The sequence below is a fragment of the Podarcis muralis genome, chromosome 2 (genome assembly GCF_964188315.1).
Source record: "Podarcis muralis chromosome 2, rPodMur119.hap1.1, whole genome shotgun sequence".
NCBI classification, from domain to species: Eukaryota; Metazoa; Chordata; class Lepidosauria; order Squamata; family Lacertidae; genus Podarcis; species Podarcis muralis.
Genome location: NC_135656.1, coordinates 41,869,234 through 41,895,262, shown reverse-complemented (window position 1 = coordinate 41,895,262; position 26,029 = coordinate 41,869,234). Strand labels below are relative to the sequence as shown.

Genomic DNA, 26,029 nt, shown 5'->3' with positions numbered 1-26,029 from the left:
TACTACTTTATACTTTAAAGAAAAAAGTCTCAAAGTGGTTTACAACCTAAATTAAAACCTCAAATACAACAATCTAGGATAAAACATTACTGAAGAAAGTCAAATATAAAGTATACATTCAAAGCAACATAGAATCTTAGATTTGGAAGGGACCACGGGGATCATATAGTCTAACCCTCTGCAATGCAGGAATCTTTAGCCCGACATGGGGCTTGAACCCAGGACCTTGAGATGAAGAGTCTCATGCTGTACCAAACTTAAATATTATCTTAAAGGTTTCAGAATAAAACATTACAAAGGAGACCAGCTACAGAATTCAGATTCAATGTATCAAAGTTTTTTTTGTTTTTGTTTTAAAAAAATCTTAAACATTTCCCAAGAAAACATTTCAGACATTGGTTTCTGAGGAACTTCCAAATGAATGAAGAAATCTGTTGGAAATCAGGATAGTATCCAGCAAAGGAATTCCATTACTACAAGGACTTCTGTCCCTCTCCTCTCTCCCCAAACCTGCTCTGGAGGTTATCTTGGATATGATCACAGTCTAGGAAAATAAGAAAACTATGTTTACAGGAAATACTTGCTTGACAGTAAAGATTCTACAGGAAATACTTTTTTGATAGCTTGATAGCAGGCATGCTCTTGCATCTCAGCAGGAGAGACACAAAATACCGGTATGTCTGCTCTCCCAAAGTGAGGATAAAGAAGGGCGCAGGAAATGAAGTGAGCAACCCTAAATATCAGCCTAGCATCTTTGGGAAGGTCAGTACAGGTTAGGTCAGAAAGGACAGTCTAAGAAACTTCAGAGTCCCCCCCACCCTCTCTCTCTTCTTTTTCATATAGACAAATCATCCTCCAGTGCAAGGTGAGTTGCATCCTGACACTTCCAACAGGGGGAAACTCTGAGTGCGTATGAGAGGAGAGAGTGGGGAGGGAGGGGGAGTTTTGTTGTGCAGCCAGATACCACCTTAAGTTTCTTGATGACCAAGTTGCAAGTAAGATGACATTTGAACACCTTTCCTCTTCATTCCTTGGATTTTACATTACTGGAGCTTTTCAGTGCCAGAAGAAGCAAGCAGGTGAGGAGAGAGGAGGCACTCCTGATACACGTGGCATGTTGTTATGTCTAAACCAATCAGCTGAGCTTATGTCATCTCTATGGAAACAAAGTTTGCACGAACGAATGTGGTTGTCTTACATCTTCATGGCTGGATTTGCCTTTCCTTTCCTCTAGGTCCAGGAGTCGAAGGTGACAGAAACAAAGATTAATGAGGCAAGGGAGCATTACCGTCCTGCAGCAGCTCGTGCCTCCTTGCTGTACTTTATCATGAATGACCTCAATACCATCCATCCCATGTACCAGTTTTCCCTGAAGGTACAGCATTTATGTGTTTGGGGACTTCCTCCAACTTCCCAGGCAGTTTAAATTGTGCTAAATCTTATGAGTCAAATTGTAGGAGTACCCCATTGCTTTTCAAATATAGTGACAGCTGGATTTCAGTGGCTCTTTACTTTCTCTGTACTTTAACCGCTAACCATTTGTACTACAGGATTGCTGGTTTTGACCTTTAAAGCTCTAAGCAGCCAGGGACCAACAGATCTCAGGAATTGCTTCCTCCCCTATGAACCCACTCAATATCTTCGCTTTTTGCTTCTGAATAAGAGGGAGAAGCATTTGGGTTGCAGCACCTAAATTTTGGTAGCATGTGAATCCTTTACCTGTTTTTAATGTTTTCTCTAAAACTCTTTATATTATGACCTTCAGGTGTTTTTTTTTTAACTTCTGCTGTTTTCTGGTCCATTTTCTGGTTGTTGTTGTTCAGCATCATCATCAGCATCATCCATTTTCCCTAATAGGGACTCAAGGCAGCTTACAGATAAAATAAGAGCTAAAAACTCTTGTTTTAATTCATTTAAAAACAAACATATCTATCTATAATCTATTAAAAACACACAGATAATTTCAATAAAAACATCACGGCACCAGCTCTTTCAGTAAAAGCAGTCATTTCCCCAAACACTGTTGGAATAAGTTCTTCTCCTGCTGGTGGAAGGACAACAAGGAAGGAGCCAGTCTAGCTTCTCTAGGGAGGGAGTTCCAAAGTCTGGGAGCAGCCACCGAGAAGGCCTTCTCTCATATCCCTACCAAGCGTTCCTGTGAGGGTGGTGGAACTGAGAGAAGAACCTCCCCTGATGGTATCAAAACCTGAACAGGCTCATATGAGGGAATATAGTCTTTCAGATAGCCTGGACCTAAGCTGTATTGGGCTTTATAGGTCAAAACCAGCATTTGAATTGTTTCTGGAAACAGGCCAATATCGAGTGGAGCTGTTGTAACAAGGGCGTTGTATGCTCCCTATAACCCTATTTTAACCTCCATATTTTAACCTTGTATTTTAGTTGTATTATGCTGTGCCATTTTCGCTTTGAAGACTGCCTCGGGTATACCTCGGTGCAGAAAGGCAGGATGAAAATATTTAAATAAATAATTCAGCCTTACAAAAGAAATCTCTGTTTCAGAAGCAGCATTCTGTAAAGTAAAGACAGTGTGATCTGTGACAGGTTGTGTGTGCTTTCTGAGAACAGACTTACTGAGAAAAGCCATGCCCATACAATGACTTCACTCAATGTGCCCGTAACAGACCAATTTTAGTATCTTCTAGTTATTGATACACCCATTTCATATAGCCAACATCCCACACAGAATCGTTTTACAGATCATTGTGTCCTAGAGCTTGTACGGACTTAAAATAAGAAAGAAATGTGTGTGCTATGTGACACTTTGGTTACAAAAGATCCACAGTCTTCCCTTCAGGTCGCAGAGAGCTTGCTATCAAGCTGCAGTTACATATTGCTAATGAAATGTGATTCTCCCCTTGAGCTAGAAGAACCTCATTTACCACTGAGAGTTTTCTGTGTAAGATGGTTATATGAACGTCACTGACACATCCTAGGGTGGTGCCTGTTGATGGCAAGATGTGCAACCTTCCCATGCCTGTGCAATCTTTTGCATATTCAAATGTTGTGCATTTCGCTTTTTGTTTTCAAAAGTGCTTTCCAGACTGTTCCGTGGCTTGTGTGTTCCTGCAGTCTTCTAAAAAAAATTAAAAAGAGGGTGAGGTATCTCACTTCAGGGTTTGGATGCAGCCTTTGAGGCCCCTCCTTCTGGCCCATTGGGCTCTCACTAGGCTGCATCTCCTCTCCCCTCCCTTGGCCACACCTGTCCCAGCCCTGTTCTGTGTCCTCCTTGAGTGGAAGGTGTCCTTGGAATACCCCTTGTTTGGCTGGATGAGGCCGTATGTGCATGCAGAACCTTTAACTTTAACATGCCTGGAATGTCAGGGTCAAATATTTTGCTTCTGGGCCTGTTCACTACTAGCACCTGGCCTCCAGAAGGTTCCTCATCAGTGAATGTGGTCTTTGGACTGAAGAAGGTTCTCATGCATCTTTTCCTGTCATGTAAGTAGCACTGGAGAAGGGGAGTAACATGGCCCCAGAGTGTGTGCCTTTTTGAGCTGCAAATCATACCAAGAGGAAACCTTTTACAGCCTCCAGGACATGATAGGTTAGTTAAGAAGTCTCTTTGAATCAATTGATTCAGTAGATTTGAAGGTACTTGTAGAAATCTGCTGAATCAAAGATAAAGGCTGCTTTACAGAAGATTGCTGAAACATTGATTTCAAAATTTATCATATCAACCCCCCACGAGAATTAAGTAGGCCTTTGCAATAACTCAGAGAAAGCTTTTAAGAACAATGAAGGAAAAAACTATCCTGTGAGTAATATAGTGATATTGCATGTCTAGACGTTGTGTTGCTATAAACTAGTAGTATTTTACTTGCTGAGGCTCTTCAAATCCTAAGAAACAACTATTTTCCAGCTGTAATTTAACTTAAGGACCAGTATTTACCATCTGAAAGCACATTCAGTGATTTTTCCTAAAGTATTTTTTCCCTTATTCAAGTGATGAAGACTTACAAGTGTTTCTTTCTCATTTGTTTTTCTCTTTCTAATAATCCCAACTCTAGCCTTTATGAAACATTCAGTTCCTATGGCCTGGGACAGCATGTGTCCATTGGTTTGGCTGCAGGAAATATTTTTTTATTTGAGATTTTTACTTGACTTTATCTTCTGAGTTTCCTCTAGAGAGGATATAATGAGAGGAGCATTTTCCCCGGGGAGGCCAGTGTCCTTCAGATAATCATTTTCAGAGAAGTGTCATTTCTGTTGCCTAGGGAAAATGAATATTTTGTCTGTCTTTGAAAACCTTGTGTTATAGATATTTATATCTTCATTTACTTTCTTTATCTGGTCTGGGCTAGGCATTCTGTTCTGTGGCATATCTTTTAAAAAGACATGGGAAAAACAGAATGTGTGTCTTAATCGGAAATCATTAATGAAATGCTCATATTATTTTCCAGAAACAGACAAGCTTACATTTGACAAATTTTGTTTCAATTGGTCTACAATATAAAGATTATGAAGTTACAGCATTCAGATATAACTTGAATCAACCCTTAAATCAGAGCTGACATGCTCCTGTTTGGAGACTGGATCTGCAGATTTTCTGCACACACACCAAGCAAGATCCCACCAGTTTTGGCAATGGGGACAAACATAAATTAAACACTGTGATGGGGTGGGCAAAGAACAGTACCCTGATGAGGATGCAAATCACCCCCTCTGCAGTCATTGGGTGCAGTTGACCTTGTGGCCCTTGGACCAAAAAATGCTAGCCTCCCCTGCCTCAAATTTTCAGCTATAAGACTAAAATAACAAGAGATACAAAACTGATGGGAAAGAGTGCTGTGACAGGACCAAAGGACAGTAGAGGCTGTATGAAGTTGGGAAAGAGGCAGTGTGTTCATTGGATAGGGAGCCTGGTGATGGGTCAGGGTGGTGCAACAATGTGGGGTGATGGCAAGAAGGGAGGGACCAAGGAGAAAACTGAGCTAGGGCAAAACTGAAGACGAGTTCCAGTGACAGCAGGGATGGTGATCTATTGGCAAGAAGAGAACGAACAGGCATGTGGCTTTAAGAATGGCACAGAAAGAGAAAAAAACAAACAAACCAGTAATTATTCCATTGCTGCAGCATTATGATAAAATTCTGAGAACATCAGTTACTTGCAAAAACTTGCTGCTACCCCCACCCCAATTTTAGGGGAAAAGATCCGTTCTAAACTTTCAACCCGGAACTATTTTTTTGAAGACACAAGCTGAATCTGCCATATGGTTTGAGTGGGAATGTCACTCCAGGCTGGTTTCCATAGTATGAGAGTTGCTGAGCCTTGCTTCCTCCCACTGTGGTGGCAGTTCTGTTTTTTTTAAAAGCACAGCTAAAGGTTGCAGGCACAGCAAGAAGAAACCGGACTGGCCCTCTTTAATTTCGCCTTACCTTCCTTGCTTCCAGACTGCAGTGTGTGACACAACATTAAAACTCTAATACTTTTTTTAAAAAACTGAAAATTGGGTTGCTCAGATTCTGACCAAGGCATCGTGAGACATGCATATGCATTCCTGAAATTGCATATCACTCATACCCTGTCTAGTTTCACCCACAGAATCTCAGTTTATATCCTGCACATGTCCAATTGGAGGGAAGCAAAGGGAACTTTTTCTTTTGAAAGAGATTGACAATGAAGAGGGAGATTCCTCGTGCTATCTGCCAACTTTTTCAATCCCATTGATGGATAATGTTTTGCCCATACTTTCCAAGGTTGGATGGAAGTGAGCATTGTATTATTGAAGCCAGGAATGTTTTGAGGTATTATTGTAGTGTCTCATGTAATTCATTTCTCCCTGCCTCTCTCTTTCTTTCCACATCTAGGCATTCAGCGTTGTCTTTCAGAAAGCTGTTGCAAGAGCCTCGCCAGATGAAAACCTAAAAGAGCGAGTAGCCAACCTTATTGATAGCATCACCAGCTCTGTGTTCCAGTACACAACTCGAGGGCTGTTTGAATGTGACAAACTGATTTACACGGCCCAAGTCACTTTCCAGGTAAATTGATTATTCCCTCGTAGCACCCTCTGCAGTAATGATTGGTGAGCCACACCCACTCTGTGGCGGTGTTCTGCTCATCACTTGCATTAGGGATTCCCAAACTCTGTCTGCAAAAATACAACCGAGCATCATACAGCATCTAGCACAGCACATTACAGTTGCTACAGCAAGCAGAAAAATCCTTAAGTGGTCCTCCAAGACTTCCATCAATTATCAAGCACTCCATGGGGAAGAAAGTTTGGGACCCACTGACCTACAGAGTAGAAATGTCTGTGACTTGTCCTATGGACAGTTAGACCCTCAAATCCACATACAAGTTATGTGTACAACTAGGGATGGACAGATCAATCTATTTCTGTCCTGTACTAGTTTCATGTGTTCACAAAACCAGCTCCATGTTGCCCTCTTCTCCCTGCCCCCTCCCCCGCAGGTGTATGTGTGTTTAAAGTACTTACCTGATATCCTCTCTTGTTCTTTAATATTTTACAGCTGCTTAGAGCAGTGAATACCTCCTCTGTGGCCACCAGGATATTTTTGTATGGAAAAAGAAAATAGTTCCCCCATAGGTACATGGGGGCAGCCATCATTTTCTCCCTACAATTCTCCAGAAAGTGACTACGGGCAACTCCCCACTTGCACACATTTGAGTTGTGCATGACTGTTGACACGTGTGCCATTTTCAGCTCTGAAAGAGGGTGGGGTGGAACGGAGATGGAATGGGCTGGGGCAGGATGGATTGGACTGGAAGGGACTTGTGTGTGTCCTGCTGATGCACACGGCAGCCAGGAACAGAACCCCTGCTTAAGTGGGGATTCCCCTGTACACAGTATGAAGTAAAATGCTCCAGGGAGCATTTTAAAAAGATATATTTTTGGCTGCATGGGCATGAAGGAGATGTTAGTTGCTCTAAGCAGCTGTAAAATGTTAAAGAAAGAGAAAGTTAGCCCTTGGGCAACCTTGCAAGTACAGTATGGACCAATGCACAGATTGGTTTGCTGATTATCCGGAATATGTTCTAATCTGCACATTGGTCCTAAGGAGGCAAAGTGGGTAGGTTTGCTCCCAAACGTGGAGCGAACTGGAATCCTCCCCACGCATAGGTTATTTGCTCCCCACGCATAGGTTACTTGCTTTAGTTATTTCAGGTCCATCTTTAATTGTAAGTTCAAAAGGAAAGAATTAAGTACAATTCTAGCACCAGTCCTAACATTCATGCCTTTGGGTAGAATCCCACTGGATTGTGTGTGTGTGTGTGTGTGTCCTGCAAAGAAAAGCCTTTTCTTCAGGAAATCCTTGCAACTTTCTGCAGTGCCATGTGGGTTTGTCGTTGCAGATACTTCTGATGAATAAAGAAATTAACGCTACAGAACTTGACTTCCTGCTAAGATATCCAGCCCAGCCAGGAGTCACCAGTCCAGTAGACTTTTTGTCAAGTCAGTCATGGGGTGGCATCAAGGTAGCTGTTTTTAACTCATAAAGTCTTTTATATGTATAACCAATGGATAGTATCTACTATTAAATGTAGCCTAATCTTCCATGTAAAAAAAGTTTTTTCAGTTATGTTGGCCCTTCTCAGAACCCAGCAGGACCAAATCATTGAAGCGAAGCAGGGGATGATAGCATTGCTTAGCCACAAAGAATGAAGTTAGTAAAAATTACTGCAGAATAAAACTCTTAGGGTTTCTCAATCTTTGAGAACTGTTCTCTCTTTGGGTTCTTTTGCCTTTCCCTGATTTCCTGAAATGCCACCAACATAATGGTTGAGGGAATTTACCCATTTTCCTAGTGCCTGGTGGCATGTGAATTAACACAGGGCAGGTCCACACTATGCATTTGGAGCACACCCAAAAGCGCACCATACATTTAAAGCACGTGAGTTCCTCCAAAGAATCTTGGGAGCTATAGTTTAAGGGTCCTGGAAATTGTGGCTGTGTAAGGGGAAACTACAGTTCCTAGGATTGTTTGCAGGAGGTCACATGCTTTAAATGTGCATTGGATGTAGTGGTGGCTGGTGCCCATTGGAACTGGTGAGGCAGAAGGCACAGAGGCCAGCTGTAGGTAAACCAACAGCCAATGACATGCAGAGCCAACAAATTCTAGTTTTACCCCCACCCCATTGATTTCAACAAGGGCAACACTTGAGATACTAAAGTGCATAGCCATTGCCACCCTCTGGGCTGGATGTATGAAATAAGGGAAGCAGGTGTGAGCTGTCTGAAGGCAGACCGAGGTTGATGGGGCAGTGCTCCATTTGCCCTAATGGACCAGCCTTCAGTGGCTGAATGTGTGGAGGATACGGCCACAGTATGTAATGTGAGTTTCTGAGAATCACAAGTGGAGAGAGTGCTGCTGCACTCAGGCCCTGATTGATGGCTTCCCATCACATCTGGTTGGCCATTGTGAGAACAAGATACTGGACTAGATAGGTCAGCAGGCTCTGCTTATGTTCCTATTAGGGGAAACTTCTTAATGATAAGAGCAGAACAACAGAAGCAGTGACCTAGAGGGGCGGTGGGCTTATGTACATAGTCGCCTCCAACTCTCTGATAGTATAGAACACTGAAATCCAAAAAAATGTCCTTAAGCAGTTACAAGTACAATGTTGAAATACAGTATTGAGATTATTCTTGAAGGGTTCTTTTTAAATACACAGTCTCCTGTCACCTTCCAAGTGCACCATTTTGCAGAAACTTGGTTATATCAACCTTTTAAACGATAACAATAAAGCTGAACTGGACCGCCAAGGACCTGCAGAATTATGCATTTTAACAGCAATATCAGCAAACTGTTTTGCACAGTCCTCTACAAAAGGACAATGTGTAGAGCCTAACAAAGCACAAAAACGATCCATGAACGCCAAATTGGTTTCCTCCCTGGAAAAAGAGCAACTGACCACATCTTTACAATAAGACTTTCAATATGTTTTCTTTCTTTCTTTCTTTCTTTCTTTCTTTCTTTCTTTCTTTCTTTCTTTCTTTCTTTCTTTCTTTCTTTCTTTCTTTCTTTCTGTAAAGGGGGAGATATTTTCCCGCTTCATCAACTTCAGAAAAGTGTTTGACTCTATCTGACAACTTGGAGCTGAGCCTTAAATTGTTACAAAATGGAATTGGCAAAAATATATACAGTCTCATCATATCTGTGTTCCAATCCATCAAATTCAGGATATGGATCGGAAACAAAGGCAATCAAACAAGAGAGAGGTGTAAAGCAGGGAAGCACCCTCAGACAGAGTCGCTTCAAACTACATCAGTGATGTTTTGACCCCATTGGAATAGTCATAAAATCTAGGGCTGTGTCTAAATGACTTGCGACTTGAATGTATTCTTTGCAGGTGACCTAGTCCTACTGTTACGCAGTCGGGAGAGAATAGGAATAACTTTGCAGCTCTTTGAAGACTTCTGAATTACAGGGTCAAGCCTGGAATGAGAAAATGAAAACAAGGCCAAAATCCCCAAGCCAAGCAAGATTCTGTTGCAAAGCAATTAAAGCTGAACATGGCTTTAGGTGTGCATGCATTGCCTTTGGGGAACTTAGCAAAAGTTATCAGAGCCCTGCAGGGGAACGTTCTGTAAGACCATATCAAATAACAAAGATATTAGGCCTGTTTGGATGTGATTTCCCCTCTCCCTTGGATTGTTCTCAGGGTGAGACTTTGAGAAGGTTTGGAGCCAGAGAATGCCTACTACCCTTTTTAAAGGAAAGTATAATTTACCTGTTGATTGTGGGATATTTAAATAATTGGGTTATCATGGTCCAATTGTTTGCTTCTCTCTTCAGGGAAGGAAATGTGGGAGTTGTGTGTCTGTACACACATGCGTGTACACAATGTGGGTTTTTTGTTTTGTTTCTGCTAGTGCTGTCTCTTCTTGAGGATAATCTCAATAGAAATTTCTCAGCAGCCCCAGAGAGAATTTCCTGCTCTAGTGTCCCTAAAACAGGGACGCCTGTGAAACCTTCAGTAAGAAATCTGCTTCAGATTAAATAGTTTCTAATCATAAAGCAATGAAGAGAGACGGTTGCATCTTAAAAGAGCAGAGAGGAACTGCAGGATTGCCATAATGCTGTGATGTCAGCCACAGTAACATAATTATTGCTACTGTTCATTTATATATATATATATCACTTTTCAGCCCAAAGCAGTGAACAGCATCTTAAAGCAACCAAGTATAATAAAATGCCATCAATCAAAACAATATAAGATATTACATAAGGCAAAAGATCTTAACTACACGATCTGGACATCTTCCGGGGGGGAAATAACATCTACCTTTTCCCTTACTTTTTGCCACTCCTTGACGACTAATCTTAGGGCTCTTCCTTCTCTTCTTCTTACTCACATATAATTCCCTAGCAGTTTATAAGTATTTTTTAAGAAATCAAATGTGAAGGAGGAGGTGGTTTACACACCCTGCTGCATTCTGTGGGGGATTTGAGCTCCTGCCAAGTTGTCACTGTGATTCAGGTTGGATGCGTTCAGGCTGTCTAGCTCTCTGCTTAGGGCTACCCTGTTCGAAGAAAGTTGCTAAAACTCTGAAACTAAAATAGCCTCACTCATATTTCCCCAAAAAGTTGTTTGGGAGAACAAACACACCTAGTCCATTAATCTTTGGTTGAGCAGAAATTTAGACAGGCCAGTCTTTCATTTTAGACAACTTTAAAATATGTTTTAGTTATGCAGTAGAAGCCAGCTTTGGGTTTTTATATTTAAATTTGTATTGGTTTTATAAATTTTTATTGGCTTGAGTACTGTACATAAAGCTTCTCATTCACACACACTGTAGTTTGTATTTTATGTTATAGCCAGCAAAAATGTGGGAAGTAAAGTTGTGTCTCAGGTGAGGAGGTCCATAACACTCTGCAAGGGCTTGTTACCAGAGTCTTCTATGAGGTGTGGCTCTGATAATCTTATTCCTTGCTTGAAGGGCGTTCCTTTCTCTCATGCCTTCCACAGCAGCCCTAAGCTATGATGGGTTCCTGCCCTGCTTCGTTTTTTAGGGTTGGGATTTTGTCGTTGCTGCAGATTTCAGAACTGCAGTTGTATTTCTCGACCTCAGTGCCTTCTCGGCTTCATATTTCTCTGTGTGTCATAGTCTGGACCATGAAGGGAATCTCTGATTTATGCACACATTGGGGAACATGTAGTGATTGCTCACTTTCTGCATAGGATTTTATTAGTTGCTTTGTTTACTGTTTACTATATTCTTTTTATCATGTTGTAACCCACCCTGGGACTTCGATTAAGGGCCCGTAAAAAATAAATAAAATAATGTAGCTGGCTTTCTTTACTTTTTAAAAAATCACATTGATGTTTGAAATATATGACTGGAAGCTTTAAATACACATTTCTCAGCAGAAATCTCTCAAGTCCTTTACCCACTAATGAGAGAGAGAGAGAGAGAAGTGATGTTTCACCTAGGGTTGTTGTTGATGAACTGAAAAGGCAAAAAGCTAAACCAGCTTCATGGTGGAGAGCTCTTTGGAGCCTTCTACCACCAATGCTGCCATTTTTCTACACAGTAAAAAATGTAGTACTGAGAGTGTACGAATACCTGCTATTGCTACCTTCTTCAGATTCCAATTTATTCTACAGTGGAGGATATAATGAGAAATCATCTTTTCTTAAGAGTTTAAGGTTATGCAACAAGTAGACAGTGAATGGCAAGTCTGTTTGTTATATCTGCCACAGCTCTTGAAAGCATTGCCCTCCCTTTTCCCTCCCCAAACAAAGAACCAACCAGTTAACATCAAACATGTTTGCCATGTGTAGCTTCTTTTTTTTATTCTTCCCGCCACAGGTAAGGCACCCATGGTTTCCATTTGTGACCCTGCCAGGGCCCCAATGTATCTTAATCCTTATCCCCCCACATCTTATTATGACTCCCTTATCAGTTTTGCCTCCAGACACCTGAATTCCTTGACAGAAAGACCCAGTTCCCAACTCTTGAGTTTTCCCATGTAGTGGGCTGTCTTTATATAAACTCAGATGAGTGGTCCACCTAACTCAGTATTGTCTACAGTGACTTGTAGCCGCTCTTCAGGATTTCAGGCATGAACCCTTCCCCAGCTAAAGACTTAAAGAACTAAATACCCTTTGCATGAAAAGCATGTGCTCTGCCACTGAGCTATGGCCCTTTCTTCACTTCTGTTAGGCTTTCTTTTCTGAATGTAAATGGCTCAGCCAAGAAGAGAGAAGCTGCTTGTTATGAGTTGAGGATACACCTGGCTAGCTTGGATTAATCTTTCCACCCTAGCCCCCTCCCCAAGCCCAATCATTTTCATCTTCTATTTCTGAAGAGGAAGAATATTCATTATGTAGATATGAAAAAGCAACTGAAAAGGCATTGTTTAATAAACGTGGTGTTGAATAATGAGCTCTAAATAGTGGATTCAGCTTTCAAGAGGAGAACGGCTGCAGAGACAAAGATGCATATTAATGTTGTATTTATAATTTTGCAGAATGCAGATGATAAGATTGTGTGTGTGGCTAAAAGATAAAATAGCAATTCATGTATTTCGCATTGAAGAAAAACCAGTATTTCCTTGACAAAGGCCCTTCTTTCTCCCGCCCTGTGTACTTTGTAGTTCTGTTAAGTTTCTATTCTTGTTGACGATTGAGTTTGACACAATCCGCTGAATATATGCAATGCACAATGATATTTTTTGCTAATGCTGTCACAATCTTTTGATCAAGATGGTCTGATAAGACTGGCCTACAGTTTACTTGAGTACCCATGTTTAAAATATTAGTGTGGTATCAGTGTCATAACTGAATCCTTCCCATTTTGAAAATCTAGATCCTTTTTAGAACAGCGGTGGGCAGTGGTAGGTTTGTAGGATCTATTCCATATTTTTTACTAGAATTCAAAGGTCCCCCAACTAGGGCCAGGTGAAATAGTTGTACTCTTAGGCTTTGTTCATGCTTGTGTTTGCTGTGCACTCACTGTGTTTCCTGAGCTGGATTTTTTATCTGTGTTCAGTTGACATTATCCAAAATGCATATTCATCCTCCTGTGCTTTGTTATAAGATACTACTGTTTGATGTGTCATTTCTCAAACCAGCTTCACACTGATTGGAGTCCTTAAGTCATTCTTAATCTGCCTGCAGCTAAGATGTGAACAAGTTAGCATAGGATAAAGACATCCCCACCCTGTCAATGTACAAAGCAGAAACAAATTAAAGGTGTTCTGATACGAAAGCTAGGGGCGAAATATCTGTGAAACACACCAAAAAAGCAACTCTGCCCTGAGATCTATAGATGAAGGGCAGTTTGCAAATTCTAGTACAGTGGTGCCTCGCAAGACGAAATTAATTCGTTCCGCGAGTTTTGTCGTCTTGCGACTTTTTTCGTCTTGCGAAGCACGGTGTCGGGAAAGTTTTGGAAAAGCTTCAAAAATCACCAAAGTCTTTAAAAACCTCAAAAAAGGCTACCACACCGCGTTCTATGAGTTGCTCCTCGAAGTCAAGTCGCAACTGTATTAACGGTGTTAAGAAAAAGGAAACAAACTTGCAAGACGTTTCCGTCTTGCGAAGCAAGCCCATAGGGAAAATCGTCTTGCGAGTTTTTTGTCTTGCGAGGCATTCGTCTTGCGAGGTACCACTGTAGTAGTAGTAGTAGTAGTAACTCCACTGTGTTACAAGATGGTAGAGTGAACACCACTTGTAGTTAAGGGACAGGGTGCCTCTGAGTACACAAGTACAAATTTTCAGAATCCAAACTGAACTCTCAATCCTGTCATAGAAAATCTGCTCCTAGTCCCACCTACCCAACTTCCTTCATTTCAGCCTAATTTAGAAGAGCGGGAAGTCTTTTCTTGACACTATTTTTAAACAGGTTGGAGTAATAATCGATTGCAGATCTACTGCAAATCACTTGGTGATCTACCAGTAGATCCTGATCTATCTTCCTGTTTCACAACATCTTTGTGTTGCCCTGAGCAACATTAAGAGCCAATACTTAGTGTAACTATTTAATGGAGGAACCTAAATTTAAGTGAAAAGATGTGAACTGTAAACCTAAATTTAAGTGAAAAGATGTGAACTGTATCCTGAGTGTTGTTGTTTTTTTGGTTTAGCTTTACAACTACAGGTCATCAGTGTTTTAGCTTGGTCCTAGGTACGTAACAAGGCACATACTTATTGGTAGCAGGTAAAAACGGGTCAGATGGGAAGTGGTATTTCAGTCAGGAGCACAACCATCCCTTGATTACCTGGAAGTGGATCAACTAGTTTCAGTGAGAGAGGGAATGTATTTGCCTAACCATCCCATCCCCCTTAAGGCTGCCTACCAATCATGGACAAGTGAAATCCTTTAGAGATGACTGGTTTTATTGAGATCAGATCACTTATATGCCTCTCAGGAATTCAGTAGAAGTCTCATTGAATTCCTGTTGCAGAGTTAGAGCCATAGCTTTTAAGACTCACCAGTGGCTCGTTGACGGGGCTGATAGTCTAGAATGGGGGCATGGACATGTCTTCAAAGTATCATATAAATTAATTATGCTCTAGATTTCTGTAAAAGAAATTGCATAGTAGGAAGATAATCCGAGAAATGATTGGCGTGGGCAGACTTAGTGAGCTTGTCAGACGTTATAATAGTAATAAGGGTGATTAAAATGTAGCTCTTGCGTGACATGCTGATTGAAGTTTTACATACCCATCATGGCTTTATTTTTACTTTCATTAGACTTGTGCTCATGAGTTGAATAATTCAGTTAATGCAGCCAAACAAAGAGCCAACTCCAGCAAACGAATTATATAAAACAAAATGTAGTCTGGAGGAAAGCAAATAATTCATTGTTTATACCAATCCTTTGAGTTAACAGCTTGCTTCCCAAATGGAATAGTTTTCCATCAGTATGAGCCCCATTACATTCTAGCTTGATGATGTTGTCTTAGCACTCCATGTCAATATTCTTTCCTAGCTGTCAGCTTTGAAGAGCTGCAAGGATACTGGAGAGGCATGGGGTTAGATTCTTCATCCTGATCCTTCCATGCTATATTCTTAAGTTATAAACGCAGAGGCAGATTACAGTGTATGAACACCTGAGAAGTACTAGTTGCCTATCCTGATCACATTTTATGCAGAATACAGTGATCCAGAACTAACATAAATAAGACCATGTAGCTGTTCTGATCTCCCGCTGCTGATTAATGGAAAGTTGTGGATAGGTGTTTATTTACAAGGTTCTTGGCAGGCCAGAAAATGTTCAGATTCTAGAACACAAACAATTGCTTCACCAATTGCTGCATTCTCCAGTATTTCTTATGGTGACCACCATTATTACCAAACACTTCATTTTCATATAGTCTTGGCTTGGATCCACATGTCTGTCATATTTTTGAAGGATTCATTCCTTTGGCTTAGCCTGATTGTAGTTTAATCCATTTCACATCTTCTGGTGGAGTGATAAATTAAGAGGGCATTTTGGGAAAAGGAACCAAGCAAGAAATGCTGTGGTTCTATGGATCCTAGGGATGGGGTGGGGGCGGGGCAGGATTCAGCAGTGTGTTGGTTGTTTTAAAGTTTCACACCTTGGTGTTATTTCTAAGTGTCCCTGTGCAAAAAGATACACAATTCCAAAGCCATGTAGCAGAGGAGCAGTGCAAGGAAGCCTGGGTGTTATGGAGAACAACACAGAAACAGGAAGTTTGCAAAGAGATTCCATAAAATTCTGCAGCATTAAAAAAAATGTCAGAGACCCACAGTTACTTTCTTTTCCCCTGAAAGAAAGAAGTGCAGTAAGATGCTTACTTAAAAAAATATAAATCAAGTGCTGAATGATAGTGCTGACCTTGGTTGAATCTGGCTGAGATGGCAAAAGTAACATGTTTAATTAGAGAACAATCATTACTGACATTTGTTCAGGACTGGAAATTTCTTATGGACCTTTTGTGAAAATGAACTTGTGATATGGGGATTTGAAGATTGAAAAAAATACTGGTTTATGGAAGACAGAATAGTTGGATTTTAAGGAATGAGTGTTATATGTAGCTGCAGGCAGAGAGCTGACAGTCCTTTTACTGTTTTCTATCTTTCTTTAACCTTTTTCCTTTCTTTTTTCCTTTCTTTTTTGGGGAGAGGGCTCTCCCTTTCTTTCTTTCTTTCTTTCTTTCTTTCTTTCTTTCTTTCTTTCTTTCTACATTGTGCTTTTTTAGACTAAGTAGCTGCTTTATCTTAGTATATTATAAAAAGATAACTAGGTAATGGGTATACATCTTTGTATATCTATGAATAGGTTTCAATAAATATGTTAATGAAAAATAAAGATAGTGCCGGCCTCGGAAAGGCTCCTGGCACTTGAATTTTCAGGAAGCAGCTCCAGGAAGTACCATCCATGTTGGGCTTCCCATTCTAAGTAATGGCCAGCTCTCTTCTTCCAGGCACTGTCTTCCATGGAACAATTCCGCAACTTGGACCGGGATATTGAGGGTTCTGCCAAACGCTGGAAAAAGTTCGTGGAGTCTGAATGTCCTGAAAAGGAAAGGTTTCCTCAGGAATGGAAGAATAAGTCTGCCTTGCAGCAGCTGTGTATGATGAGAGCCATACGTCCTGACCGCATGACATATGCTGTCAGGTAAGTGCTGTACACACGGTGACTGAGTCAAGCATTGTCGAGTAACGTGAAAAACTAAACCTTTCAATAGTGTGTCCAAGAAGCACCAGACATGTCACAGAACAAATGCTTCAATGTTTTCATGTATATCTATATTCCTGGCTTAGAGTACAGCTTGCTTAATTCTACAGTGCAGTTTCTTCCCGTTCTTTCTACTCTCCACTTAATCAGAACAGAATCAATCAGTGATGTCCATTTAACCTCAACCACTTTCAACATTGATTGCCATCTACAGAATGCTGATGATGCACAATCTATCCTGGTGTTTCAGCCTGTCTCCTTTCACCCACTTCAAATAAAATTTCTGACCATCTTTCAGACATTACCTTTTGGGCATCTGTCCATAAATTGGAACTCAGCACATCCAACCCTGGATACATGCATAACCTCTTTGTATTGCAAATTAAAGGGGTCTCAAAACACCCTAAAACTTTCAAATAAATAAATTGGAAAAGCCAGTCTGAATTAAAGTTTTTGTAATACTCAAATTACCTGACATGACACAAAATAAAACATGCTTTCAGATTGATATTTGAATGTAAGATTAAATAATTATCATTTTCAAGTATAAAACAAGATATAATTTCATAATGGGGGGCTCAAAACGATTCATTGTGAATGACTGATTTGTATGGGAGATAGATAAGTGTGTGCAATCTGCTAAAATTATCCTCGGTAATAAAAAGTTTGCTCAGGATAATAAACTGAAATCAAACATTGTTAGCCACTCTTAAGTTCTTGATCAGTGCTTGGCACAATTAGAACCTGAATTGTCCTGATGTTTCTGCCAGCCTAGTTTTATTGTAGTGGTATTTGGTAACTACATTGTTTTTGTTCTGCATTGTTTCTGTTTAAAAGAGAGTTCTGTACTCCCTGAAAGCTGCTTATGAGTGAGTTCGAAGATTGTATCTTCACTTAATAAACAGAGACAGAAACAAACATTTGGGACATACACACCTCCATCCTTTGGGAGCAAACAAACCAGGAAGTCCTCCATTACCTAGATTAGCCCATTTCATCCAGACCAGGAAATGATGGTTAACAGGAGGGGTTAACCAAATATGACAGGTGGGGGGCACCTATCAATCACTTGATGGGATTATGACATCAGGCAACATCTTCAAAGAAGCTCCTTGTCTGTGGTAACTGGTGTAGAGAGCGAATTTCTTTGAAGGTGTATTGTCAGTGCCAATCAGCTGATAAATCTGATAATTTTTAAATACCGTATTTTTTGCACCATAACACTCACTTTTTTCCTCCTAGAAAGTAAGGGTAAATGTCTGTGCGTGTTATGGAGCGAATGCCTACAGATGGCGGGGGGATCTGCTGCAGTCGTGAGGGTTCCCCTTCCTTCCCTCCTCCATGGCTCGCTTTGAAACAGCAAAGTGGGAGAAGAGCCGCTGAGTGGGGAGGAGAGAGGGACAGAGAGCCTGCTTGCTTTAAAGGAGCAAAGCGGGAGAGGAGAGGAGCCGCTTACACGAGTAAGGAGAGAAGCAGAGCCTGCTTGCTTTAAAGGAGCAAAGCGGGAGAGGAGAGGAGCCTCTTCTGCATTATTAGCAGCATCCTTCTCCACACACCCCATGCGTGTTCCTTGTCCCTTGAGTACTTTTCCTTCCCTCCCCACTTAAAACATGGTTACAAAGCACAGATCCACATGGATCCTCAGGATTTTTGCATTGGGCTACCCCAAACTCACCGTCAGATGACATGTCTGTGGCCACAGCATGAACCACAAAAATCATACATCCACTGTTTTGTTTAGAATATTTTTTTTCTTGTTTTCCTCCTCTAAAAACTATGTGCGTGTTATGGTCGGGTGCGTGTTATAGAGCGAAAAATACGGTAATTTTTTATAATCATTTTTATTGAAAATTTTCAACATAAACACAATAAAAGCCAAACTAATATAAGACATCTAGGAAAGAAACCAAAAAAGAGAGAAAATAAAAAGAAAAGAAGAAGAAGAGAAAAAGAGGATAATAATACCAAGCCTTTTATCACAGTTATACTTTAACACGGAAGAATGAGCCCTCCCAGCTCTCACCTGGGAGCTTCCCCCTCTTCCCTCAGCCTCCCACCCTGAGGGATCTTTTCTGCCCTGCCTCTCATACAGAGACCTTCATCTTCTGTCCATCATCTTCCTTAGTTCAGCCAATCAAAGCAACATCTTTACCTGTCCCACACTTGATGTCAGGTGGGTGTGGTTTGAGGAAGATGTCCTCACAAGCCTAGTTCAGATCTCTACCAGGCCTAATGTGGGTTCCAGACTGGAGTTTCCTCACTGCTGGCTAACAGCTTTCAAACAAACCAGGGTAGTAAAGAACACATCTTTTGGCCACACTTGCAGCCCTATTGCTCTTCCTTGCAACGTGACAGAAAACAAGCAAGCAAAATTTCCATTAACTTTGACTTTCCTGTTTGTTTGTTTTTTAAGTTGGTAGAATAGCATAGAATGGTAGAATAGCATAGACTATGTTTGACGTATAGGCTATTTTGCATCAAATCTTGACTTCATAAAAAGTACCCGTGCTTGATGGGAAGCCAGGCAATCTTATACAGGAACAGCGTGAGATAATTTGATAGTAATGATCACAAAGTTCCAAAATCTCTTGGAGGATATTTCATTATAAACCCCTGCTCCCATTGCTCCCCGCCCCCAATCAAATCTAAGCTTTTGTTAACACGAATCCCCATCAATCACTTTATTAAACCACAACTGCAACTACTTTTTATGTTGTAATTTATTATTTTGCCTTTTATTGTTGCGTTTAATTAATCAGTTGTTTTGCCTTTTATCATTGGGTTTCATTATGCTTTATAATGCTTTAAAACTCTTTGTGGGGTGCTTAATACAATGCGAACCATCCTTTGGGCAAAAGAGCAAAGGGGAGACAATCTTTTAACATTTATAATAAATTGCTGCTTTTATCATTTATTTCCAACTCCTTGTCTGCTACAAAACACTTTAACTTCTGCCATTCTCTTAAGGCTTTGCTTTATATTTCTTCATTAGAAAACATTGTTGTGTGCAATCAATTTTGTCATAAAGAGAGAGACAAATGCTGCCTATCCAAGGAGAAGAACAACAGCTCTTGGTGACTTCATTAATATCAGCCTCATGCATTTTAACACATCCTAGTGCAAGACACCTGCCCCCTGTCTCTCAAGTTTTAAGAATAAACCATTCTAGCAGAAACAAACTCCATAATTCATTGCTATTTCAATTAGTAAATTGTGCTTGCTATTTCTCTTAAAGAAAAAAATAAATAAAGTTTAGCTGATGCGACTGGTTGTTAATGTCTTTATAAGTTATTTAGTGAAGCAGACTGAGGAGATGTAAACTTCAGGCAGGCATGTAAAAGTAGTACAAGTACTTCAAATAAAGCAAAAGGTCTTTTGCTCCATCAGGACTTGTTTGTTGCTCAACATCTGAGTCTTCCGCTGAGTGACATTTGATAATGTCCATGGGCTTGAAGGTTCTGATTTGACTTTCAGCAGCTACATGATCCCAGCAAAGAACAAAAAATTTAATTTGCACTCACGTATCATGGAATCACTAGGTTTGGAAGTTGGAAAATCAAGTCTAAACTTTTGTTCTAGGAGAAAGTATCAAACACCTAAAGATCCAAGTTGGCCATGTTTTCTTTAAAACATCTTGTGGAGATTTTTATTGCACAGTGAAAGGGAGGAGAGATGCACAGACGAGCTAAGCATACTAAACAAAAGGGTGGACTGGTTTGCACAACACATTAAGATAAACTATGGTTTAGTGGGGATGTGGGTGGCGCTGTGGGTTAAAGCCTCAGCGCCTAGGACTTGCCGATCGAAAGGTCGGCGGTTCGAATCCCCGCGGCGGGGTGCGCTCCCGTCGTTCGGTCCCAGCGCCTGCCAACCTAGCAGTTCGAAAGCACCTTTGGGTGCAAGTAGATAAATAGGGACTGCTTACCAGTGGGAAGGTAAACGGCGTTCCGTGTGCTGCGCTGGCTCGCCAGATGCAGCTTGTCACGCTGGCCACGTGACCCGGAAGTGTCTGCGGACAGCGCTGGCTCCCGGCCTATAGAGTGAGATGAGTGCACAACCCTAGAGTCTGGCAAGACTGGCCCGTACGGGCAGGGGTACCTTTACCTTTACCTTTATGGTTTAGTGAAAATATTTGAACATGCAGGCTCCTGGAGAGGAATGTGCATCCTCTTTGCTCCTCCCCAATCTTTCTTGCTACTGTGCTGAGCTAAGCCATCATTTGACTTAACATGTCATCCAAACTGGGGCTCATGTCATTCAGACTGGGGCTCTTCTCACTAACCATGAGCTGTAGACGGTTCAGAAACTCCAAGTGGTGCAGAATTCGGTGGCCAGATCGCTCACCAGGACAAATGGGTTTGAGCATGTTACACCAATCCTGACCCAACTTCACTGGCTGCTAATTCGTTTCTGGGCCCAATTCAAAGTGCTGGTTTTGACCTGTAAAGCCTTAATGGCATACGACCGCAATACCTCAAGGGCCACCTCTCCCCATAGAAACTGACCTACACCCTGCAATTATCATCTGAGGCCCTTCTTTGGGTGCCTCTTCCACGAGAGGTCTGGAAGGTGGCAACATAGGAACGGGCCTTTTCTGTGATGGCTCTCCATTTGTGGAATGCTCTCTGCAGGGAGGCTTACCTGGCACCGTCCTTACATAACTTTAGGCGCCAGGCAAAAATGTTTCTCTTCAACCAGCTGTTTGGCTGATTAACATTCTATGGCTTTTTAAATGTGTCTGTGGGGAGGGGGACGTTATTGGTTTGTATTGGTTTAGTTTTATTATGTATTTTGTGTTTTCATGTTGTAAACTGCCCTGTGATCTTTGGATCAAGGGCTGTATACAAATTTAATAAAGAATAATAATTCTCTCCTTCAGAAGAGACTATCCACCTGAATGCTTGAAGTCTGGGGTTGCTCCTGAGCCACCATTATTACTCCATGTATTCTCTGTCTCTCTCTTTCCATTCTGAGACTTAGTCTAAGATAATAAATCCCCAGGTCATATAGATGAATTCTGATTAAGTCAAAGAGCACACTATTTTATAAATGTATTGTATTTCCTGAATATTAATAGGTTCAGCAATTTATTCCAACAGAGATTTTGTGGAAGAAAAGCTTGGGAATAAATACGTGGCAGGAAGATCTCTGGATTTTGCAACATCATTTGAGGAGTCTGGACCTGCAACCCCAATGTTCTTTATCCTCTCACCTGGAGTTGACCCCCTGAAGGATGTAGAGAAGCTTGGTAAATAAATTGTGCCTGTGAATTTGCATCAGTTAAACCAAACCCATGGCAATGTGCTAGCTACAGCAGGGAAAGAAGGAAGCCTTCTCTGGTGGGGCAGTCTTTACTCTTGGGAAACCATCTCCCCTTGGCAGCAGGCAGGGTCTGCTTGTTTGGCTTGCATAGAAGAAGCAAAGTTTTAGCAGCACTCCTGTAGAAACTTAAAGCTCACACTTTCATTTCCACTTTATTTCATCTCCCCCCTCCTTTCCTTAAGGTCTTTCTTACTTTCTGCTCTTCTTAGTTATGACCCAGTCAAGCAGGGAATGCCTCTTGTTGGACTAGTTTACCTCTACCAGATCTTCTCAACTTGCTGGCATCTACTACACTTTGGGCTTCCTCCACCTGATAGACACCAGGTGCTAAAAGCACAGCAGTCTGGCTTCCATAGGAACATAGGAAGCTGCCTTATGCTGAGTCAGACCTTTGGTCCATCTAGCTCACTTTTGCCTACAATGATTGACAGTGGCTCTCCAGGATTTCAGGCAGGTGTCTCCCAGCCTTACCTGGAGATGCTGGGAATTGTTCCTTCTGCATGAAAAGCATGTGCTCTGTCACTGAACTGCATCCCTTCCAAGTTGTTCCTTCCAGCTTCCATGTCTCCCAGCTGCTCTAGTAGCCACTTGGACAAGCTTGTGTTGAAATTGTCCTTCAAATCGCCTCATATACAAATGGATCCAGATGTCTTCTTGATCGATTTATAGCATAAGCCGATTTAAAGGGCTGCAGATTGCAAGCAGAACTGAAGCAGGAGTAGACTGTGCCCACCTCAGATTTAGTTCAAGCAGGGGTCTTCACATGATTGGCATCCTTGCTTCAGATTCTTGTCCATCCCTATGAAGTGTATGAAGCATGATTATTTTCATGCAGTGAACTGGAGAGAAGGATTTTATCCAGCCCTAAAGGCCCAGTCTGGAGACTTGAGGGAAGGGATTCTATCAACAGACCTTGGATATAACAGCCTGTGAGTGTGCAAAACACACAGCATTTCGGTGCCATATTCATAACCATGAGTATTGTAATCCTTCCTTTTATCTCTGTTGTTTATTCAACTTGCAACTTCAGTGCCTTTGAGAGAGGAAAAGCACAGTTTCTGTGCCAAGCAGTGGTGCCAGAATTCTGCCTTAGGTGTTTGCATATGCAAATCAGAATGCTCAGCATACAAATAGGTTTGCATTACAAATCCTTGCAGTTGTCTGTTTTATGTGTGAAAATGCCCTATGGCACATTCCCATTATTTCCCAGGTACAGTGTAGATCCACACTTAAGAGTTTGATTTTGATGGGAGCGTTTATTATTCAGCTACAAAAGAGAAATTTAGCTGTTTGTCATTTCAATCTCAGGATCCTAATGCACGTTGATTGGGTTGCCACAGACTATATATATCATGGGTATGTGTGGGTGTTGCTCTTTCCTGCCCATCTTGATGATAGCTTGAAGAGCAAACCTTAAATATGTGGCTGGCTACAGCATATGTTTACAGAGCAGTTTTCTTTCAGCTACCTTCCCTACCTTTTATAGCTAACGGGATTCTTCCATTCCACCAGCTCACCTAAAGTAAGGCTCTTAAGTTAAGCAGACGATAACAGAAAGTGACTTGGGTGCTTTTAACAGCCCTAGCCCCCTATGTACCCTGCATGGGACCCTGGGCTGGTGTGTGTGCTTTTGTAGGTACTATGGCTTTTTAAGATCAAGTTTGAGGGTTCTTCCAGACAAGGGTTGATATGTTGCAAATAGGTCATTCAGACTTGATTTTTCTGTGTGTGCAACTGGCACACAAGAGTCCACATGTACAGTTCCATAGCTATAACCATTGTTTCCCATCCACATCAATGGGCAGCCATTGATAGAATGTTTCCATGCTGTGTGTTCTGGCTCTTCCCCTGAATGACTTCTTCTGTGCCCTTGATTACATTTTCCTGTTCTGGACATTCACACGGACATTTCTGTAATGCCCACACACTTTTAATTCCCCCACCCATCCTTCCTGTGGATGTTTGTGTGTATTTGGGAGTGGGGTAACATCCATATCCCTTTGGTTTTGTTAAAAAAAAATGTTTTAATACCAAGGTATTGTGCAAGGCTTACATTTAGCTGTGCTGAAATTATGATAAAGATGAGAGGTTTTGCATAACACCTCACTATTAAAAATGTAAAGTCCCAACAACTGTTATGTTCTTAGTCCTCAAAGTAGTGCCCCACATGTGTGCATAGCTTCTCCAAACTGGGTTGTTGAAATAACAGCATGCCTTTGGCAATCAGTGGAAATAGGCATGTGCACAGTGCTCAGATGAGGAGCATGTGGAAGTTGGGGTGTGGCAATAAAGGAAACCCACAGAAACATGACCCCACACACCACAAACTTCTAAAGGAGAAAAAAAAATACGGACTAGCTTCTATACCAATGGTGACTGTGGATGCTCATTGGGTTATTTTTACTTACTGGATTTTCCATGGTAACATGAAATCCTAGGTTAAATGTAAGAAAAGGAAGGGCTGATAATGTGATGATGATGTCATGTAGATGGTGCAAGAAACTTGTGCGCATGCGTAGCACTGATTCTACCATAAACGTCCATCAAGAAGCACCTTGAGGCCAAGATGTGATGCTGTGTGCTTCATTGTGCTGAAAATACTTACTTTCCTCTTTCAGGGAAGAAACTTGGCTACACCTTTAACAACAGGAATTTCCACAATGTGTCGCTTGGACAAGGCCAGGAGGTAGTGGCTGAGAAAGCCTTGGACCTTGCTGCAGCAGAGGGACATTGGGTTATCTTGCAGGTATAATCTCTCTTTCTTTTGAGGAAAACCACTCCTTGCTTCTGAGTCAACTGCTGCAGAAACAGGTTAAATCAGCAGCAACTGATGATTGGTTTTGAAGTAGGGAGCAGGCTGGCAGTATGACAAGTCAGCTGCTTTTCAGTAAGGCCAAATACATTGAGCTTAGTCACTGTTGCAGCTTGCAGATTTTGTGTGGGTTTTCACTGAAATGGCAGCAAGACCATGTCTGGTGACATCTCTCATGGGTGCACAGCTGACCCTTTGAGCACAGTACCAAGGTGTGTGTTTGTTTCATGTTCTGTGAACCTGGTCCTTGTGGTCCTCCAGGTGTTGTTGAACTGCAACGTATATCATTCACCATCATAGGCCGTGCTGTCTTGGGGCTAAAGTGAGCTGGAATCCAACAACCTCTGGAGGGGCTGTAGGTTCCTCAGGCTTGCCCTAAATGCTTACTGCAGAATTCAGTTATGTTATGGACAGATGTGCCTGTTGTCAGTTCAAGGGTTGCAAGTCCTAATGGCCACTGATGTGTGCACTGTGTAAGACCCACACCCACACCCACCTGTGCCAGCATGGCCTTAAATTGTGCACCAAGAAAATATGGAGTCTGCAATATCTGTATGCAAATTCAGCTCATTTGCATATCTATACTTATTTTTCATAGCTGCTGTTCTTGCTGGGCATGGGGAGCAGCAATAAGGTGTGTAGCCCTGAAGCCCCATCCTCTGGCAACTGGAAACCCTGCTCCGCAGCCTCTCCAGCTCTTGGTGTTTAGTCAGGCGGTGCCACTTATTTCCAGAGCTCTAGAGGGTAGACACTTGCTCAGGATGTCGAATTCTCTTACAAGTACCAATTTCTACACTTGCACTACTCCAAAACGAGTTGCCACCTTTTCCTGAGCTTTCCACTGCTCACTTGAAGGTGCCAATTCATTCGAATGTCTCGGCTTTTTAAAGTAAAAGCCAAAGGCAAAATCAGTCATTTTTGCCCAACAACTGCAAGGACAGCTTGCCAATTAACAGTATTTTGACAATGTTTGAAAGGTGTCTTAGGCAAGATACTCGCAGCAGGATTCTCTTCCTGGACAAAAGAGCCCCTTCAAACCAGATTCTCACCCACAGAAAACTTTGCATTTCCCTACCCACTAAGCACCAGAGGAGCAGTAGTTCAAAGAATGCACATTTTGCTGGTGTTCATGGATGTCTGGTCGCATGACATACACGGGATCCAGCTGCTATATGACAGTGTAAAAAGTTGGGTACTTAATTTAATGCAGGGCTTCCAGAATACTTTGCTCAGTCTAAAATGCCTAGCAGCATCATG

The 26,029-nt window shown here is 41.6% G+C and overlaps 1 protein-coding gene across 4 annotated transcripts in view; it reads left to right on the top strand.

The window, feature by feature from the left end:
* The window catches only part of DNAH9 (dynein axonemal heavy chain 9), a 210,106-nt gene that overhangs the window by 133,096 nt on the left and 50,981 nt on the right, over positions 1–26,029 (top strand). For all 4 annotated transcript variants that reach the window (XR_013391852.1, XM_077924329.1, XM_028717200.2 and 1 more), the window contains 6 exons: positions 1,235–1,375; positions 5,830–6,000; positions 7,337–7,459; positions 16,385–16,578; positions 21,738–21,886; positions 24,579–24,706. Coding sequence is in view for 3 of the 4 variants with exons in the window: in XM_077924329.1 (XP_077780455.1) it covers positions 1,235–1,375; positions 5,830–6,000; positions 7,337–7,459; positions 16,385–16,578; positions 21,738–21,886; positions 24,579–24,706 (906 nt within the window). In the remaining variant the exon portion in view is untranslated. The remainder of the gene's footprint in view (positions 1–1,234; positions 1,376–5,829; positions 6,001–7,336; positions 7,460–16,384; positions 16,579–21,737; positions 21,887–24,578; positions 24,707–26,029) is intronic.